The sequence below is a fragment of the Schistocerca nitens genome, chromosome 7 (assembly GCF_023898315.1).
Source record: "Schistocerca nitens isolate TAMUIC-IGC-003100 chromosome 7, iqSchNite1.1, whole genome shotgun sequence".
Classification (NCBI taxonomy): Eukaryota; Metazoa; Arthropoda; class Insecta; order Orthoptera; family Acrididae; genus Schistocerca; species Schistocerca nitens.
The window spans coordinates 161,722,384-161,744,859 of record NC_064620.1 but is presented as its reverse complement, the minus strand read 5'-3'; the positions used below and the strand labels follow the sequence as shown (position 1 = coordinate 161,744,859).

General features: G+C 42.6%; 1 protein-coding gene across 1 annotated transcript in view; it reads left to right on the top strand.

The window, feature by feature from the left end:
- Positions 1-1,144: 1,144 nt before the first annotated feature.
- Positions 1,145-22,476, top strand: part of LOC126195516 (protein CBFA2T3-like) — a 185,719-nt gene continuing 164,387 nt past the window's right edge. The window contains exons 1-2 of the mRNA XM_049934143.1: positions 1,145-1,201; positions 2,103-2,251. Coding sequence (XP_049790100.1) covers positions 1,145-1,201; positions 2,103-2,251 — 206 coding nt within the window. The remainder of the gene's footprint in view (positions 1,202-2,102; positions 2,252-22,476) is intronic.

Genomic DNA, 22,476 nt, shown 5'->3' with positions numbered 1-22,476 from the left:
AGGAGATTGGCGCTAGAAATTTTCTTTATTTATGGGCGAGGGCAGCAGTCTTCTAGCAGCCATGATGGCTTCCCGTTTCCCATCCCTTTTCCGATCGCCAGGGTAGGACGTGGTGGTGTTTGAAAGTTCATTAGTGGCCAAAGTTTCTCTTGTTCTCAGTTCCCCAACCTGCCTTACCAACCTTGTAAACGCTATTTCTGCTCAATTTTAACGTCGCGAGGTCGCCTCCCTGTGAAATTCCGGCCCTATGATTGGCCAGTTCTGGTGCGCGCCCGTTTTTCGCGGGCAGGCGCCAACCACCCTCCGCGGGTGGAGAGTGGACAAAGGGGCAGTAGGGCAGTTCTAATGTGACCGTGCCGGAGACCGGAGGTGCCGCTTCCAGGAGATGAAGTTCGGTAAGCATGAGCGCCGACGTGCACTGTACATTCGCGCCCTGCGACCCATAGGGAACCTGATAGGTCATTGTGAATAGTTTCGCGTCTTGCGGGTTTTATTGCTTTAGTACGGGAGGCTACCTCGCGATTCACGCACAGTAGCATCTTCTTAGTCTTTGGCTAATTCCTGGTGGTGGTCGTTGCATGCCTGTACCCCCTTCCTTTAGGAAATTGGACCCCATTTGGTAACACGGCGATCATTACTAAAATTCCTTTCCTCCTGCTATCGTGGCGTATTACGAACGTACGTTAGGTAAGGCTGCTGAACTAGAAACTTTCTTCCCCCCACCCCCATTGGTTGTATTATTGTTCGATCCTCAACTCTTTAATAAATGAGTCCGTAAATCTTACATTCTCTCTCTTTCCTTACGTGAACTCACCCCTAGTGTAACAGAATAATACGGATCTATAACGGTTGCTATAAGGTCGTGCAGGTCTCGCGCCTCTAATGATAGTATAAAGATTCAATATCGCGCGCCTGGCACGACCATTGCACGCATGGCACCGATAACAAAAATGGTTCAAATGGCTCTGAGCACTATGGGACTTAACATCTATGGTCATCAGTCCCCTAGAACTTAGAACTACTTAAACCTAACTAACCTAAGGACAGCACACAACACCCAGTCATCACGAGGCAGAGAAAATCCCTGACCCCGCCGGGTATCGAACCCGGGAACCCGAGCGTGTCACCGATAACAGTAGTAATCATGTTCAACTATTCCCCATTGATAAACTGGGAAGTGTTCACGGCTCAGTGTGAGTACGTGAGCACTAAATCCACTTGTTGTGGTGGAAGTAGTGGCCTCTGTTTTGCCTTGCTGGTTTAGACAAAATGGTTCAAATGGCTCTGAGCACTATGGGACTCAACATCTTAGGTCATAAGTCCCCTAGAACTTAGAACTACTTAAACCTAACCAACCTAAGGACATCACACACACCCATGCCCGAGGCAGGATTCGAACCTGCGACCGTAGCAGTCCCGCGGTTCCGGACTCCAGCGCCAGAACCGCTAGACCACCGCGGCCGGCGCTGGTTTAGACAAAAAATATCAAAAACCACAGCCCCTACAGCAAGGGATAGTAACATATAAAATAAAAACGAGCCACCGCTTTTACACTACTTAAACTTATCTAACCTAAGGACATCACACACTCCCTGCCCGAGGCAGGAATCGAACCTGCGACCATAGCGGTCGCGCGGTTCCACACCGAAACGCCTAGAACCGCTCGGCCACAGAGACCGGCGTACAATCATTATATGCTGGTGTTATTACGGGCAAATGGGGGTCCGACCCCTTATTAATAATACATTCCCAAAAAATGGCTCTGAGCACTATGGGACTCAACTGCTGAGGTCATTAGTCCCCTAGAACTTAGAACTAGTTAAACCTAACTAACCTAAGGACATCACAAACATCCATGCCCGAGGCAGGATTCGAACCTGCGACCGTAGCGGTCTTGCGGTTCCAGACTGCAGCGCCTTTAACCGCACGGCCACTTCGGCCGGCTACATTCCCAAGTAAGTACAGGTGTCCACATTATTTTGCTTATCCCCAATGTGGATGTCCGAGTACATGCGATGAGGTAGTGTGTAGCACTGGCTTTGAGTGCGACGAGCCGCTTCCTCGGTCGTCTGAGTGAGGGGTGTGTGGTTTGTGTGTGGCAGGCGCCCCTGCAGTACCTGCGCCAGCACGAGCACGTGGTGCTGGACCCCGCCTTCTCGCCCTCCGAGCCCTCCGAGATCTTCCACTCTGAGGACCACGGCCAGCAGCAGCAGCAGCAGCCACACCCCATGAAGAGGCGGCCGTCTGACAGGTAAGGCTCCACGCACCTTCCTAAACCAGCTGCACCTTCCGCTTTTTATTCCAATAAACCAAAATTTACTTGCAAAACTGTATTTTCATTTTATTTTGATATTTGTCTCACGTATGTACACTGCTGGCCACCGTAAATGCAACACCCTGAAGGAAGCATCCGAATAAAGTGAAATTTACACCATGGGTTTGCAGCGATGAGATATGCAACTGATTAGAATTTCAGCGCAGACGCACATCACGCGCGCCTGTGGCGCCACCTCATAGCGCCATTTAAGGCTTGGCGATTTCGACGAGTGTACGTTCGGCACGTGTGTTTACCTTGTGGTTGTTTCACAAGACGATCAGTTATGCCTCGTAGACAACAGCGAACATCTTTTGATCAAGTATCCGAGTTCGACAGAGGAAGGATAGTGGCTTACCGAGATTGTGGATTATCATACAGAGAAATCGCTGGTCGTGTTGGACGAAACCAAACAACTGTAATGCGGATATGTGACCGTTGGATGCAGGAGGGTACGACGGACCGACGTGGTCGATCGCATTCACCTCGGTGCACCACTGCACGTGCTGATAGGCAAATTGTGCGCATGGCAGTGACGGATCGCTCAGTGACATCCCGAACCATAGCACAGCACATTGCGTCTGTAACGCATCATCCAGTGTCTGCGCGTACCATTCGACGCCGTATACAGCAGAGTGGTCTGTCCGCAAGACGTCCATTGCTTCGTCTACCATTGACGCAGAACCACAGACGTCTCCGTCGCCAATGGTGTGATGACAGACGGATGTGGACGGCAGAATGGAATGACGTTGTCTTTACTGACGAGGCACGCTTCTGTCTGCAGCACCACGATGGTCGGATTCGAGTGTGGAGACACCGTGGAGAGAGGATGCTGGACAGCTGCATTATGCACCGCCACACTGGTCTTGCACCGGGTATTATGGTATGGGGCGGTATTGGATATTACTCTCGCACGCCTCTAGTACGCATTGCCGGTACTTTAAATAGCCGGCGCTACATATCCGAGGTGCTGGAGCCAGTTGTCCTTCCTTACCTTCAGGGCTCGGCCACAGCCATATTTCAACAGGATAATGCGCGACCACACGTGGCACGCATTGTCCAAAGGTTCTTCGTCAATAACCAGATTCAATTGCTTCCCTGGCCGGCTCGCTCTCCTGATCTTTCGCCGATAGAAAACATGTGGTCCATGGTTGCTCAACGAGTGACCCAGATTACATCCCCAGCTGCCACACCAGATGATCTTTGGCAACGTGTGGAAGCTGCTTGGGCTGCTGTACCCCAGGAACACATCCAACGTCTCTTTGACTCAATGCCGAGACGTGTGGCAGCGGTGATTTCCAACAATGGCGGCTACTCTGGCTACTGATTCTGGCAGGAACCACATGTCACAGACGTCTGTAAACGTAATCATTTGATACTTGGTCAACATGTTATCTACAAAATAAATTTTGTTGTGCTACCTCTTGTCTTACTTGGTGTTGCATTTACGGTGGCCAGCAGTGTACAATCCAATATTGTCTCATCTTCACGTATTAATCGACCAAAATATTATTGCACCTGGGAGTGAAGGCACTTCTATTGGCTTATCGTGAGTTTTTATGGTGATATTTCACGAGAACCACTGATTGACTTCATAGTACACTCACATCCGTGTTGAATTCATACACAGTGTGATGCACACCCCACAGTCACCACTATATTCTGTGACGTCACCGCGTGTTTCCAAGAACGGCTATGGCCAGCCAAGTGCAACAATACTGTATTGTGGTTCGGTAATACCGGATGGCTATAATTAAAGTGCAGCTGCTCAAGGGAGGTCCAGTGTGGACTGTAATTATCATACGGAAGCCAACTCAACAGATACGCTAATGCATTAATGCGGAACCAATCTAAGCTGAAAAAAAAAAAAAAAAACATAGTTCCAATTTTGACCACTAGGGCAAATCCGCGACTGTACAGCATCTCATTGACATCTCCTCTGCTCATACTGAACAAGTTGTGTTTATGTGAGTGTGGTTAATAATAAAATCAGCATTATACCTTTCTCTCTTGTTTGACCTCATCTGCCCACGTCCTATTCATAACCCATTACATATAGAAAGATTTCTGTATGTCTTTCTTGCATTCACAGCTGCGCATTTCCACCTGGTGGCCATAATTGGAACTAATTTTTTTCTAGCATTGATTCCAAAAGGAACTATTGTGCACAGCGACCGTAGATTAATTAAAGGAAAGATAGGAACACATCAATCAGTCACAATTCCATTGGTTTTTAATTATTCTTACATATCCAGATTTCAGCAGTAAATAGCCATTTTCAGTGCATTTGAGTGAGTTACTGTCCAACAAACTTGCAGCAGTACATGTCACCATATAACTTTACTGGTATACAGACTGAAGGAAAGTTGCAACTGATTACTGTGTTTCTATCTTTCCTTAATTTTTTTCCAGTGTAAACCAGTTCCCCATTAACACATTAGAATATGTACCAAGTTTCCGCTGCCACACGATAATTACATACCTCACTGGACCTCCGTGAGTAGCTGCAATTTCATTATAACCAGCCGATACCTTTTACTCGTGTTTCAGGGATCAAATGCCATAAGTGCTGCAAGTGTCCTTAAGTCCTGTCGGCTCGGTTGTACGTACAGGAGATAAACATAAAAAATAAATTAAAAGCACATCTGCAAGTAAATTGCCTTTCATTCGTATAAATAAATAAATAAATAACCGACGAAAATCGTGTGGATATTCGATATGTAGCCTACTCTACGAAAATTCAACTAATTTGTCTCCACCGTCTGGTGAACGTACTGAAGAGAGCCATCTGTTCTGTGGAGGCTGTTGTTGGATATAAATACACTCACTGACACAATGTTACAATGTATAGTGTCAACGAAGGTCAGAGAATTTGCAATAGGTTCTCTCAAAGAAGTTTTGTGTAGTAAAAGCCAGACAGTGTGCATTCATTAGAGGCGAAGGTATCTTCAGGTGTGCCCCAAGGAATTGTGATAGGACCACTCTTGTACATATACACAAATGAGCTGATGGATAGGGTGAGAAACAATACAATTAAAGGCTACCCGGCCATTGACCTTCTTTTGTGTGAATGCGCACGCTTTGCCCGAACTCTTACGGGACTCGTGAACTTAGTCTGGCACGAGTAATGAGTGAACGGGCAAATATCTATTAGGAATACTACGAATGTAGGTTGTGGACAGTTGGGAATGTGGGTCTCACGGGAAGCGTGCATGGGATAAGTCCCTGCAGTCGCACTATCCTCTGTGCCCTCGGTAGCTCAGATGGATAGAGTGTCTGCCGTGTAAGCAGGAGATCCCATATCAACAACACCTGTCTGCAGCTAAGGGTTTCGATTTAATTACCATTTCGATATAGAACCGTTTGCTGATGACACTGTAGTGTACAGGAAAGTGCTGTGTGCAAGTTACTGTGGGAAGATACGATGATTTTGACAGAATTCCTATTTGGCACGATGAATGGCAGCTTACTCTTCGTGTAGAAAAATTGAAGTTAATGGAGATGAATATGAAAAACAACCCTGTGTTAAATAACGCTTAGACTGTTACTCAGGGAGAGTGAAATGAGACATCAGGACGGCAGTAGATTTGTTCAATTGATTTCTTTATTCTGGCCCTCGGCCATAGACATCAGGAACATCTTAGCGGAGGCGTCCAGTTGCCTCTCGTGTGAAACAATAGACGTCCAGCATTACTGACAGCACAAACAGCGGGGCAGAGCATGACGTCATCGAATGCCTTTGCCAGTGAGTCTCCGGCTGTGGCAGTGACGACAGCACGGCACAGTTGACGATGGCCGTGAACTCCTCCAGCGAGCGAGCGGCTCCCCCACGACATGCCGTCTCTTGCAGTAGAGATGGGTCGAACTCGTTCATTCCCGTGAACTACTTCATTCATTTCACTCTTTGCCGTGAAGCGTTCAAATGAAGTAGTTCATTTATGAAGTACGGAAGCCTGGCGAAGTTGCTCAGTTCGCCGCTCAACCGCGGCTACGCTCGCTTCGCCTCACTCGTACAATAAAGCTTCGTAATAGTTCATAATTTTACCAACAGATGGCCAAACTATGCAGTAAAGTGCACACAACGTTTTACGCTCTTACAGCGTCTGAGCTAACTTAAATAGAACATGGTCGAATGGGACAAACGAAAGATAAACACATATAAAGAAGGTATTACATTTAATCTTGCTCGACATTTTCTCATGAATAGCCCAAAAAAGTCTTTATCTGCCAAGTGAAACATTATTTCTTGTATTCTTGGACTGAAAACTAGGGCTATCAACGAAATGCAGTCCAATTTTATGTTCTTTTAAAATTTAATCCAAAATAGAATGAGTATGTTTACCACTGTCACAAATTCTATATATCAACGTTAAGTAATTATTCAGAAGTTTTCCTGTAGGTTTTATTTTTGTTGGGAATAATAACCCTCCAGATTCAAAACGTAAACTGTCACCTGTAGTCATTGGTACGATTTCAGGTAAAATCCCTCTTTCAGTGTTATTAACAAACCTTTTATTTTCATGTTGGTTGTGCGTGCTCACACAGCCAGCCTCTTCGTTTGTATCTGTAATATTCATTTGTCCGCAAGCGCTGCCAACGGTAGGCTACCGGTAGACGCGAAGTATAACAACTGGACAAATAGTCACGGGTAATGATGTCAGCACTGCAGGGAAGCAGCTGACGCTGCCTTCCCCTCGCCCCTCACCATCACAAGCCATCGCAAACCTATCGTTTCCCACAAACGCCGCGCGATTCGTCGACAGGCAGTAGAGGGGGGACTGAAGTGAAGGGAGAATGAGTGACGTAGCGCCGATGTAATGGGATGAGGGAGAGGGGAAGAGAGTGAGTGAACCAGAAAAAAGTGTGGAGTGTGTTATCTGTGAAGAGTTTGAAGTACCAGTTCATTGAAATTGAGTGGTTAGTTCACACTTCACTGGAGTGAAGCGTTCATTTGAACGACTCATTCACGAGCTCCCCATCACTATCTTGCAGTCGAACATCAGACCACGTACTGCATTCCAGGATGTCGCTCCGGGTGTCACAGGCTCACGGTGTAGGCTGTGATACTGAGACGAGAATGATTTAGCACCTGAATGGCTGAGTACTTACACATTCCAGATTATGTTCGTTTAGGGCAAAAGGCACCTACTCCAAACAGTTCCATGGTTCCGTCCTTACGCTAGCGAATTTGCTGAATCAGCAGTTGGTGTACCGCGCCCAACTGGCTCCGCTTTGCAACACCAGTCGGCCGTGTTTTGCTTTGCAACACGTAACTTGCCAGCCAGCTGGGGCTGGCTCTGTTGCAAATCAATTCTGCTCTGGCGTATTTTTTTGACTGGATGCAGTCTATACGCTACACTTGTAATGTTTGAATGTAGTATTACCGGTGTGCTGCTTGACACAGTCAGGACCATTAAATATGTGGGAGTAACGTTGCAGGACGATATGAAATGTAATGAGTACATAAGGACAGGGGTAGGAAAGGCAAATGGTTGACTTTGGTTTGGGAAAGTTTTAGGAAAGTGTAGCTGATATACAAAGGAAACTGCCTATAGGACAACTGAGTGACACATTCTTGAGCACTGCTCGAGTCTTTGGAATATGCACTACGTCGGATTAAAGGAGGATATCGAACCAGTTCAGAGGCTGGTTGTTAGATTTGTTACCGGTAGGTTCGAACAACATACAAGTATTATGGAGATACTTCGGGAATTCGAATGAGAATCCCTGGAGCGTATGTGACTCTCTTTTCGAGAAACATTATTGAGGAAATTTAGAGGACCTGGTTTTGAAGTTGACACTTATCTGTGGGAGAATTCGAAAGCTCCTGTGTGTGGAACCCCGGTACAAGACGTACGGAGACTTTGTGCCCTTATTGCGGAACGCTGCGAAATAATATGCAAAATTTCAAGGCTACATTAGCACATCAGGGATCAATGCGAAGAAGGGATGATGCATGTGTCCTTGCTAATGGACGGCATTTTGGACATTTCATTTAGGAAAGAGTTTCATACTATGCTGATACGTTCTTTTTCTGTGCGTTTGCAACGATTAATGCGTTGAAGAATTGTAGAAAATAGCTGTAATATGGAAATGATGTGGGTCCGGACACATATCTGTACATTTCTTTTCCTTGCTTTACGTTTGAGGAATGTTTCCTGGAAGTTTGGCCATACCTTTCTTGTTCATAATGTGTACATAGTTTTACGTATTCACTGTAGGACAGGATTGATGACGTCACTGCTGAACAATCAGAAAAGTATCGGACCTAAAATCGAATCCTGAGGGAGACCATATACTACAAGTCTCCGTTGCGACATTGAAGTTCCAGACATGACGCATAGTTGTCGTCGTTCGGAACCACTGTACTGCAATCGGAGAAATATTTAGGTTGCTAATTTTGGCGAGAAAAATGTCGAGGTGAATAGTGCGAAAGTCTTTCCGTCATCTTGCTCTTTTTTTCCACTAGTGGATAATAGAGGCGGAAGAATTTTGACATTTTATTTCATATACGGTGCCCATCAGTGTTATCAGACCTGCACCAACAGCTTTCGCCGTAATCAAAATTCTTCGACCGGAAAAAAAAACAGAATGTGGCAGCGAATGGCCGCCTCGGTGAGTGACGCCATACAATGAGAAAATAAATATGTGCGGTCAAAAGAAACGTACTCGGAACACCGAGCGATCAAAACGCTGTTCGTCTCGCGTTTTTGCAGCGCGGCGAGACAGTTTTTGATAAACAGCGCGGAGTAAATGGCAGGCAGCGCGTTCGGACGTTGCTCGTGACAGGCGCCCGGGGTCCGATCAGCGTAGCGGCCCGACAGCGGCGCCTGTCACTGCCCGCCCGCGCTACGTCAGCAGTCAGCAGTCAGCGCTGCAGCCCGCCGCGGGGCTGTGTCAGCACCGCTCGCCCGCTGCCTGCGTCTGTCAGTGCTACCTGCGCGAGGTGTGCGCCGCGCGCCACTGACGCGCATTTTAATTTACAATTTTCATTATAAAACTTCGCAGCGGCAGCGCGTACAGGCGTAATTAAAATGTTTTTAATGTTGTGTCAATTACGCGGAGCACAAAGGCGCTACGGTGCGTCGCTCTGGACGGAGCAAAGTAACGTCCAGATGTTATGAAGTTGCCACTGCGTTGGCGCGTGACATTTCGGTGTATCTACTGCTGTCGGGAGAAACAGACGGAATCTTTGCTGACGAGATTTAATTCAAAGAGATGCTGTAAAGTAGCGCGATAGTGGAGTTGTCAACTGTGCTACTCTTCTTTTTCAGAAATTAGTGATGGGGGACCGTGTGACTTGTAACATATCATTTCCTAGCTGCCCATGAATGTCCCCGATTCGGTATTGTTATCACCCGGGCCAGTAGCCAACTACAGAGTGGCGCATTAAATGTGTTACCAATTGTTTCTTTCACAATTTACGACGCACATTAGATATCATGTTGGAATCTCTACAGCAGTACCAGCAGAGCTTGGAAAAACAAATGAGTTACGAAATGACGTGTAATTCACGATACTGGCGCTAGGAGACTAGTAAGCAGCAACAGCTGACAATGGAAGACTGACGACACGGCAACGTTCGGCAATTGTGTTACTTTTTCATGAAACGAAAATCCTTGTTGTTTAACACACGATGGGTTCCTTGCAAGAAAACCATCCACAGGTTGTACGATAAATCTGTACAGGAAGGAACAGTATTGGAAGCGAAGCGACCTCGGCCGAAGCCTGTTTGTTCGCCGGCGAATATTGAAGCGGTACGAGTTGCTGTACAGAGAAGTCCCGGGAAATCGTGTAGAAAGGCAGCAGTGCAACAGGGAATATCCAGACGCTCCGTTCAACGCATTCTTAAGTGACCTCCATATGTACCAGTACAAGATGACCTGTGCACAGAAGCTCCCTGAAGAACACAAGCAGCAGAGACTACTGTTTGCTCAGTGGGCGGAAGATAAGGAAGAAACTCTCAACAACGTTTGGTTTTCAGGCGAGGCGCATTTTCATTTAGACGGTGTCGTTAACAAACAAAACGCAGCCAAAACCTCTCAGACAAACAGAAGCTAAACGATGTCAAAGTTAGCGTAAGGAGGGCTATGCGTGAAGCGTTCAGTGAATTCGAAAGTAAAATTCTATGTACCAACTTGACAGAAAATCCTAGGAAGTTCTGGTCCTACGTTAAATCAGTAAGTGGCTCGAAACAGCATATCCAGACACTCCGGGATGATGATGGCATCGAAACAGAGGATGACACGCGTAAAGCTGAAATATTAAACACCTTTTTCCAAAGCTGTTTCACAGAGGAAGACCGCACTGCAGTACCTTCTCTAAATCCTCGCACAAACGAAAAAATGGCTGACATCGAAATAAGTGTCCAAGGAATAGAAAAGCAACTGGAATCACTCAACAGAGGAAAGTCCACTGGACCTGACGGGATACCAATTCGATTCTACACAGAGTACGCGAAAGAACTTGCCCCCTTTTAACAGCCGTGTACCGCAAGTCTCTAGAGGAACGGAAGGTTCCAAATAATTGGAAAAGAGCACAGGTAGTCCCAATCTTCAAGAAGGGTCGTCGAGCAGATGCGCAAAACTATAGACCTATATCTCTGGCGTGCCACAGGGGAGTGTTATGGGACCATTGCATTTCACAATATATATAAATGACCTAGTAGATAGTGTCGGAAGTTCCATGCGGCTTTTCGCGGATGATGCTGTAGTATACAGAGAAGTTGCAGCATTAGGAAATTGTAGCGAAATGCAGGAAGATCTGCAGCGGATAGGCACTTGGTGCAGGGAGTGGCAACTGACCCTTGACATAGACAAATGTAATGTATTGCGAATACATAGAAAGAAGGATCCTTTATTGTATGATTATATGATAGCGGAACAAACATTGGTAGCAGTTACTTGTGTAAAATATCTGGGAGTATGCGTGCGGAACGATTTGAAGTGGAATGATCATATAAAATTAATTGTTGGTAAGGCGGGTACCAGGTTGAGATTCATTGGGAGAGTCCTTAGAAAATGTAGTCCATCAACAAAGGAGGTGACTTACAAAACACTCGTTCGACCTATACTTGAGTATAGTTCATCAGTGTGGGATGTACCAGATCGGGTTGACGGAGGAGATAGAGAAGATCCAAAGAAGAGTGGTGCGTTTCGTCACAGGGTTATTTGGTAACCGTGATAGCGTTACGGAGATGTTTAGCAAACTCAAGTGGCAGACTCTGCAAGAGAGGCGCTCTGCATCGCGGTGTAGCTTGCTCGCCAGGTTTCGAGAGGGTGCGTTTCTCGATGAGACATCGAATATATTGCTTCCCCCTACTTATACCTCCCGAGGAGATCATGAATGTAAAATTAGAGAGATTCGAGCGCGCACGGAGGCTTTCAGACAGTCGTTCTACCCGCGAACCATACGCGACTGGAACGGAAAAGGGAGGTAATGACAGTGACACGTAAAGTGCTCTCCGCCACACACCGGTGGGTGGCTTGCGGAGTATAAATGTAGATGTAGATGTACGTGTTTGGGCCACTGAAAACCCACAAGTGCTTCATGAACGACAACATTATGCTTCGAGGATTACAGCGTGGGCAGCAATTTCTTTGAAGAAACTGTGAACAGCGAGCTTTTTTGAGCATCCTTCGCAATAGCATCATTCCATAGCTTCTTACTACTGCCTTGCCCTTCAACACGGAGTGGTTCATGAAAGAAGGAGCAAGGCCACATAGTGCAAACACTGTGTTTGAGTTTTTACACTAGCATTTCGACATGCGGATCGTTTCACTCAGGTTTCCAGGTCGCTTCAATGACGGATAAAATTGGTCCCCAATAGTCCAGACCTTCCATCTAACTTTTTTCTTTGGGGGTACCTAAAGGAAAAAATTTTCCCGAAACGTCCACGTGATTGAATGGAGCTCAGAAGACTTATTCTTCAAGCTTGCAGTGAAATTAAGGAAGACATGTGACGTAGGGTAATCACTAACTTCAGTATTCGTTTGAAGGAAGTTAGGAAACGAAATGGTGGACATATTGAGCATGTACTGAGTTAGAAAAAATCTCCTTGGACGGCTCTTCATTGTAGTATATGTTCCTTTCAGACTGTATTGACAATAAAGTTTGTATTCAAAAACAAAATGGTAACACATTTCGTGCACCACCCTGTATACCGAGGGAGGGAGGAGGGGGTGGGGGGGGAAGAGTCATGTGAATGTTGTAACGCAGTGACTTATTCAAGCGCTTGGCAAGGCCATAGAATCTGTCCAGACCAGTCCTCACCACAAAGGAAGAGAAAGAAATAAAATTATTTCTTTAATCTGATTACAGATTCGAACTCCATATAAACACATCAAAAAAAGAGTTGCATCATCCCGGTTCCCAGAACTCCTGAAGACAGACGTTGACTGTGGATGTTTATCACAGACACAGTCCCTTTGACTCTTGAGAGATGTCACTAAACCCGCCCAAAGATGTGAACAACTGTGCATGAGCAGCGCCTATTAGACGGAGGGGTCCGACAGCCGATCAGTTCCAGTCATTCCACCAGGAAGGAAGTACACGCCAAGAGTTGTCTGTAGTTCAACCTCGCTTAGACGGTCAGTACCGCGGTTCGATCGCGTCCGCATTGTCACTTTGTGCCAGGAAGGGCTTTCAACAAGGGAAGTATCTAGGCGTCTTGGATTGAACCAAAACGATGTTGTTCGAACATGGAGGAGGTACAGAGAGACAGGAATTGTCGATGAAATACCTCGCTCAGGCCGCCCAAGGGCTACTACTGCACTGGATGACCGCTACTTATGTCTTATGGCTCAGAGGAACCCTGACAGCAACGCCACCAAGTTGAATAATGCTTTTCGTGCAGCCACAGGACGACGTGTTAGGACTCAAACTGTGCGGAATAGGCTGCACGATGTGGAACTTCACTCACGACGTACATAGTGAGGTCCATCTTTGAAACCACGAACTATGCAGCGCGGTACAGATGGACCCAACAACATGCCGAATCGACCGTTGAGGATTGGCATCCGTTCTCTTCACCGAAGAGTATCGCAGTTGCCTTCAACCTGACAATCCTCGCCGGCCGAAATGGCCGTGCGGTTACAGGCGCTGCAGTCTGGATCCGCAAGACCGCTACGGTCGCAGGTTCGAATCCTGCCTCGGGCATGGATGTTTGTGATGTCCTTAGGTTAGTTAGGTTTAACTAGTTCTAAGTTCTAGGGGACTAATGACCTCAGCAGTTGAGTCCCATAGTGCTCAGAGCCATTTTTTTGACAATCCTCCGACCGATAGTGCCATATCGGCAGCATTTTGGCGAGGCATTCGTCTTCATGGACGACAATTCGCGCCCCCATCGAGCACGTCTTGTGAATGACTTCCTTCAGGATAACGACATCGTTCGACTAGAGTATCCAGCATGTTCACCAGATATGAACCCTATCGAACATGCCTGGGATGGATTGAAAAGGTTTATGGACGACGTGACCCACCAACCACCCTGAGGGATCTACGCCGAATCGCCGTTCAGGAGCAACAGTACCCTGATGAACTTGTGGATAGTATGCCACGATGAATACAGGCATGCGTCAACGCAAGATGACGTGCTACTGGGTATTAAAGGTACCGTTGTGTACAGCAGTCTGGAGTACCACCTCTGAAGGTCTTGCTGTATGGTGGTACAACATGCAGTGTGTGGTATTGTAACCTCCCCGCAATAAAGTTAGTCTATATTAACGGAATAATAAAATGAGCCAAGTGTAACCTCCTTGCAAAATTAAAGAATAAAAATTGCGCAAATGTAAACTCCCCACAAAATATCGTTAAGGGATGAAGATTGATCACAGACCCACAATAACATTAATTAAATAATGAACCATGAACTGAATGTAACAACTCAACAGCAATAATTAAACCTGACAAATTTTATAAGGACAGCAGCGCTGACCTACGGCCCTGTGAAATAATTAAACCAAAATTCTTACCTCAGTAAAACTGCATCTATATCTGCTCTTATTTTTCGGCATAGCTTCGTGCAATGCTGGCTTATTTTTAATTTTGATTCTTGGAGGGAATGCATAGGAAATATTATTTAGCTTGAAATGAATCTTTTTCTTTAAATGAGTTACTTTATAAAAGGTTATTATTGGGGCATCATTTTGAACAAATTAATTACAATTAACATACGTTATTAGCTGAGCGCAATGCTGCTTCATTACCTTCTACAATAATATACATATCGTCCACCACATTCCTGACCAGACTCGTGGGCAGAGCACACCGCGGACGCATGCCGACTCGCTACACACTAGCACTGACTGAGTACAACTATCCAACTGTCTACTCCCTCTGCCGACTCGCCATACACAACTAAACTCTCGCGCGATCAAGCGCAGACTAGCCACGATAAATAACTCTCTGGTCAGAGATTCTGTCATGCCTCGCCATCGCTGGTAATGAATACATATGAAACGTACGTGTTTCATAACCCTCCACTGGGGGGGGGGGGGGGGGGCAAAAATTTGGCAGCGATGGTGAGTCATTTGGACTTGCCACGAGCAACAATTTTTTTTAACTAATTAACTTTACAATTACAGAATATATACAGATATATATATATATATATATATATATATATATATATATATGTGTGTGTGTGTGTGTGTGTGTGTGTGTGTGTAGAACATGAAGTAAATATAGTGCACATGCACTGAGTACAGAACATATCAGCCAAAGACAAAATATATACAATGAGTACAAAACATATTCACAAATGGCAAAAGTGCACACGCACAGTAGTACAGAACATATCAGCAAATCACAAAAAATGTATATGCAATGAGTAGAAAACATGTTAACAAAATGACAAAAGTGCACATGCGCTGTAGTTCAGAACATATCAGCAAATCACAAAATGTATAGGCCATGAATACAAATCATGATAACAAAATGATTTTTAATATGTTACAAGAATTAGGATAGGAAAGGGAAGGATTGCGTCATGGTTGTAGCACTTTAGGTTGCACGCAGCTGCACTGAAAGTCGATATCTTTCTACAGAAGCACAACACCAAGTGAGGCAATCTAAAGTTCTTTTCCCAGAAGTATTAATCAGCGTAGCCAAGACACTGAAATGCCGTAGTAATATTCCATGTTATCCTTTTGGTAGTACATTAGGTACACCAAACAGTGGGACTATAATAGCATCTCATCGCTCATTGTGGTGGACAGCATGTCGTGTCAACACCACGTTCTTGTCTGTTACAGCAATGTAGAATTAGTGCAAAAACCAAATATAGTGCTCCATGATCATGAGGATATACAGGACAAACGGATATTGCAGTAATTCCAGGTAATTAGGTTAGAAGGTGAAGGACATTAAGTCACATACTAGTCTTCATTGAGAATTACACCAGTAATGGGTGGCACTCATTGCCCAGTCATTGAACATTTCTGTTCCATGTACGTAGTATTACAGAATAATGTTCATGAGTAACTTTGCAGAGAACATTGGCACTCATTTCCTGATTACAAACCATCAGAAGTCATTTACGGAGAACATTGGCACTCATTGCCTAATTACAAACCATCAGAAGTCATTTACAGAGAACATTGGCACTCATTGCCTAATTACAAACCATCAGAAGTCATTTACAGAGAACATTGGCACTCATTGCCTAATTACAAACCATCAGAAGTCATTTACAGAGAACATTGGCACTCATTGCCTAATTACAAACCATCAGAAGTCATTTACAGAGAACATTGGCTCTCATTGCCTAATTACAAACCATCAGAAGTCATCATTGAAAATGAGTTAATAAATGGCATAATTAATCTAATTATAGTAAACATTGTCCTCATAGTTCATCTTATTGCATTAATCAGTGGCATTCAATTGCCAGTTACAAAGCATTTTTTTGTGCTAGCAATGCATTGCGTTGGGTTCGATAATTAATAACAATATTTGCTTTTGAGTTATTGCTGCAAATGAAGATGTGTAACGTCATTCGTCATGAATCAGCTGTATCAAGATTATGAAACAAGTAGAGTATATGTAATCACATTCATAAATGACATGTGTTTAATGAACAACTGCTTATAGTACATTAATTTCATGAATAATTTCTCCTGCAAAATTTACAAAAATGGATTATTAGACTGAAAGAAGAAACGCATTTTATGCTGAAAAGTAGTGAACTTCGAATTAACAGGTAATGAAATGTGTATAAAATGTGTTCCCTAGCTGTCCTTTCCAAAACCTTCAGTCATCATACTATGCAATACAACACATACTGTCAAAACGAACTGCAACAAATACTTAAATAACTACAGAGCATAAATACATAAACTTCAACATCATCCTCATCTGTAAAGAAAAAACTTCATTATCCATCACTTCATTATCATAACTCCATTATTATCATCACCTGTAAAGAAAAACTTCATTATTCATAGCTGCATATTCTTCATCATTATTCATCACCATTCATTATCATCTGCAAAAAAAAAAAAATCACTTCATTATTCATTAAACAACTATTCCTTATTTCTAGCATATTTCCTCACTAAAACTAAGATGTGAAGTTCTGTATGACAGCCTGCATCAATCGCTTCGTATTCTGAAAGAAAAAATTAGTTAAGACTGCTATTCTACGATGTGTATAGTATATTCTTGTTAATGCTTGTTAATTCTGATCCATTTACTCTTCCTCACAAGGTTTTTGCATCTTCTTTCGTTTATTCCGTAGGTAAAATTCCCATTTCTGTTTAATTTATTTCCTTTACACGTTATTTCTTTCTGAAAATGATGAACAAAGATTAATGTCTTGCATTTAGTTCATATACCCATTAGATAAAAACTGGTTTATAGTGATATAATTAAGCATACAGCATAGCATGACAGAAAACGTATTATGCCAAAAAATATAGACAGTGTTCAGATGCAAAAATGTACACAGAGTATCATAATGTAGCAGCAAAAAAAAAGTGTAAAATAGTCACAATGTTGAGATATCATAAGGCAAAAAGGTCAAAGTCAACTGGTGTTTGTTATATCGTAAATATTTCATAGTGCATACAAACAAAACAGGAAAACAATCATACATACATGAAAAATGGAAAATATGCACGGTCTGACATATAACGACAAGGAATGTGACCTTCTTTGTGTTCAGCTTGTATGTTGTGTAGTTAATAGAGGCGAGAATTGTAGACTTTAATGGAGAGAGAATTTAATAAAATTAATATGTCACTAGATAGAATTGCATAATTATTCATAAGATACGTAAGTTTATCTGGAAAAATGTGCACGGTCTGATGTGTAACGACAAGAAAAGCGACCTGCTAACCTTACCTTGCCGGGCACTTGCCAAGAAAAAAATACGATAATCATCAGTAAGTGTTCATGTGAATATAATTGCATAAGTGGTCATAAAAATTAGGAAATGGCACTACAGCATGTTAAATCATAAAGTATCTCCATTCAATAAAAGGTTTAATATTCGATATGTGGTGGTTTCCTTTCGATTTTATGGTTCTCAATGTTTCGACGTGTACAACATTGGGGTGAGGAATGCTGCGAATCCGATATGGACCTGCGTATAGAAGTTCAAATTTACTGCACCTACCTTTTATTTTGTTGGATAAATAGTGTGTACGTACTAATATCTTCTGTCCAACGTGAAAGTCACGGCGTATACAAACCTGTTTTTGTTGTCTTCTCCGGCGCTCTGCGGCACGTTTGATGTTGTTCAGCGCAATGTCAATTATTTCATGGTGTCGTAGTCGACGAGATGTAGGAAATGTTACTAATTCTTTAATTTTGTTATGTGGTTCAACATTTTTCAGTATAACAGACGGAGATAGCATAGTAGATTCATTCGGTATGGAATTAATTACGTCTTTGAATGAGAGTATGTGTGTGTCCCAATCAATATGTTTTTATGGCAGTAAATTCTACACAGTTTACCAATTTCTTTCATTATTCGTTCACAAGGGTTCGAAGAAGCATGGTACCTGGATATATATATATATCGGAGAAATGTTTCTAGCTCGTAACATACGTGTCCATATAGCAGATCGAAACTGTGATCCATTGTCGGAAATTACTTTCAACACATGCCCTACATGAAATAGAAAATATTTTACAAATGCTTTCGAAACAGTTTTAGCAGTAGCTTTGCGTAACGGAGTGAAGGTAACAAATTTTGAAGTGAGTTCAACAGCGACAAAGATGTACCAAAAAACCTCTATTAGTTCTGGGAATCGGACCAAAAATGTCTACAGCGGCCATATGTCTCAATTTAACAGGTACAATGGGATATAATGGAGGAATATGTGAAGTCGTATCTGATTTAGCTTTCTGGCAGATTTTACATGACGCTAAAACTCGTCGTATACGTTTCTCCATGTTGGCAAAATAACAGTTCTGTCTCAGTATAAGAAAACATTTTCTAGCTCCGTACTGTGCGTAACTTAAATGAGTATGCCAGATTAATTTGTTAACAAGTTCGTCAGGAATGCATAATAACCAATTGTTGCTGTCAGGATGAGAGCGGCGAAACGGAATGTCATTGCGTACAGTGTAATGGTTTCTAATGGTAACATTTTTCCTATGTTGCCAAAGGTGTTTAATCTCTTTCCATACGTTGTCTTTATTCTGCTCTTGTGCTATGTCTTGTAATGACGACGAAATGAAATTTTCAAATGCAACTTGTTGAATGTACATGACGCTGAAATTTGCTTTGCAGAAGTTGGTTGCGATGACTTGCTGATTGTTACTGAGAGAACGGGATAGTGCGTCTGCTACAACATTTCGTGTGCCGGGAATGTGAACAATTTTAAAATTAAATTCCTGTAGATAAAGTTTCCATCTGCTTAATCTGTCGTGTGTAAATTTAGCCGAAAGTAAAATTTGTATCGCTCTATGGTCTGTGTAAACGGTGGTATGTCTTCCATAAAGAAAATGCCGAAATCTGGTAAAAGCCCATACAACACATAATGTTTCAAGTTCTGTAACAGAATAATTACGTTCAGCAGGTGACAGAATGCGACTTGCAAAAGCGATGTTTTTAATTACTGTACAACCATCTTCTTCAATTTCCTGGAAAATATGTACGCCTAAAGCGGTGTTAGAACTGTCGGTGGCAATGGAAAAATTTCTAGTAAGATCTGGGTGCGATAAAAGTAGTGCATTCAACAAAGCATGTTTCAGATAACGTTTTCGTGAACAAGATTCTGCGTGTCAAAATTATTGCTTGCGTTACTGGAATATACAACCTGTACTGTATTTAATCAAATTCCATCTGACGTGCTATTATTTTCAGGAGGATGCTGTGGCATTTCCACTATTTGTACTGTTCTGTTAATTCTTCCTGACGTATTACTTTCTGGATGATATCTACTATCTGGTTCATTCATGAGAATATGTTCTTGCGGATGGTTTTGCTGTTGGTAAGACCGACTGTTATTAGATGCATGCTGAAAATTGTGCTCATTGTTTTTACGTCTGTCGTGATAGTCATTGCTATACGGCGCATTGCGATAGGAATTGAAGTACTGTGTTTTCCGCACATAGTTATTTCCTTGCTGCCGTGCGTTACTATTTGTTGGAGCTGAGACTATAAGTGCACGCGGCGAAACATTAAAGTTTGGTTGACCTTGTAGACTGCATTGTTGGTTAGGTATGCTAACGGGCTGGCTTTGATGCTATTGCGGAGAAAAACCTTTATTGTTACCAAAATGTGTTTGCTACTGCTGAAAATTTTGCACATACTGATGATTAAAAATTTTATCTGATATCAAAATTACGCTGGTAGTTCTGGAGTGCCTAATGAAAATGGTCACTTTCGGTAAAATTTGTCTTATCGGGTTTTCATTATACATTCTTAATCCTAGATAGAGCGATAGTTGAAGAGCTGTTTTGATAGATATAAAGGATAGTAGAAGAGAAGGCAGCAGTGCAGAAAACTAAAGATGAAACAGCACTACTACAGCTCGGGGCCCTATGCACGCTACGGCACATATTCATTAAAGCGTAATGAATCCCCTGAGGTCATTTATGCGCTACAAATAAATTTTAGCTTTTGCGTTACAGGCAATGCCGGTGAAAATTCAAAAATAAATTGCTGTATCCATGCTAATTGTAGTTTCTGCATTACACGAAATGTTGGTAAAAGTTCAAGAGCAAATTGTCGTATCCAGTTCAATGCGTGTACCTGTGTTCTGTCATTATTAAATTTCTTAGATTTTCTTACACATACGAATTGCTTATAATCAACGTTATCGTCTCTGACTTTGTGAACAGGTTCAGGATTGAATGAAAATCTGTTTGTCTGTATCTTTTCGGATTTTAAGTCGCGAAGTTTTTCGAATTTTAAGTCGCGTACTCTCTGTAAATTACTTAAGTTACACTGGCTGTGTGAGTGTGACAAATGCTCGGAACGTGGCGTATGCTGTGACGTATTATTAACTGAAATATTTTTTATCTCTGTCACTTCTTGTTGTAAAGTTGACAATTTTCTACGCAATGTATTATTAGACGAATCTATCTCACTGATCGTCTGCTGTAAATTTTCGAATTCAGGTGTTTGGTTAAACAAAATCGGTGCAGTATCGTCTGATTTGCTGTCATTATTATTTTCAATAACGTCAATACGACTGGCCAATTCATCATATTTTTCAGTCAGTATTTTTACCTGATCATCGGTTTTAGTGTCGCAAGCATTAATTTGTTTTTGTATTTCTCGTGTGGTTTCGTTCAATTTTTTAACGTCTGCTTTAATGACATCGGAATCCTGTGTTAGTGCTAATTGTTCGAGTCTGTCTGTCACTGTCTGAAAGTCTGCTGTGTGTGTGTCTGTTTTCGACTTAAGATCGGAAATTTCATCACGTAATTCTGTGTTCAATTGTTTGATGGTATTAATTTCGTCGGACACTGTAGCAATATTGTTGTCTACGTATGTACTTGCTTTTGCAAACAATTTACGTTTATCTTCCTGTCTCTGTGCGGTGATTGTTTCCATGACTTGTCGTTTTACTTTATTCTGTTCCTGTATAAATTTACGGAAACGCGTATCACTGTTTTGTAGGTGATGATTAAAACGTTCGTCAATTTGAGTGTTCTGTTGGTCGAATTTCGCGTCTATCTTTGCATCCATTGTGCGCGAAAGTTCTGCTGTCATTAATTTAAACTCGTCGCGAAATTGTGTTGCCTTTTCAGAGCATTGTTTACCGACTGCACTAATTTCGTCTCTAAGTGATTCTGTTGCAGCTGTTTGCATATCCCTTAATTCTTGAGCAACAGAACTAATTTCTCACTACTTTTCCTAGCACAAGTCTCAATTTCCTCACGTAATTGTTCCTAAGTATCATGACACTGTGCGGCAACGGCTCTAATCTGTTCACTAAGCTGTCTGGAATTGTTGTCTAATTTTTCATTTAGTTGTTTGTGATTGTCGTCTTGTCTTTCATTCTGTTGTTTGGAATTTTTATCTACTTTTTAAATACGTTCATTAATATGTAGCAACAATGCCATAATTTGATCCGAGCCAAAATTAACAACTCTATTCTGTGTGCTGTGTGTTGGTGTATTTGCATTTGTCACGTTTTCTGTAACCACTTGGTTATTCTGTGATTCTTGGAAATGTTTGCCAATCGGATGAGCACTGTGAGTCACTACACCGGAATTAAATAAATCTGTCGTACTCTGATTACTCTGTTCATTTTCAATAGAAAAATTTGTCTGTAAATTTTGCAAACCGGTTGTGTTAAGCTGGGCAGAGCTCACTGCAACAGAACGCCCCGCGTCATCAATTGTCGTCAAATTAAGAGGACACAATTGAGTTCGTCTGTTCATCACTAGGATCAAAATCAACATTAGTGGTCGGTACACACTGATTGTCCGTAATTGAAGGATTGTCATCATTACACTGCGTGTCGCAAGTACTATCGGTCAAGTTGTTTAATTCGGTTATTTCACTCATTATACCTCGCGATGTACTATTAACAGTTTTTCGCGGCATTTTTACACAAAACACAATTATTCACAAATTAAACAAAGACAATACAAAATCCAACAAACACAAATACAACAGAGAGCAACTAATTGCCGATGATCTATGGAAGAAAGTAGACAAATTAGAAAATGCGTTGCGCCAAATGCTAATTATATTT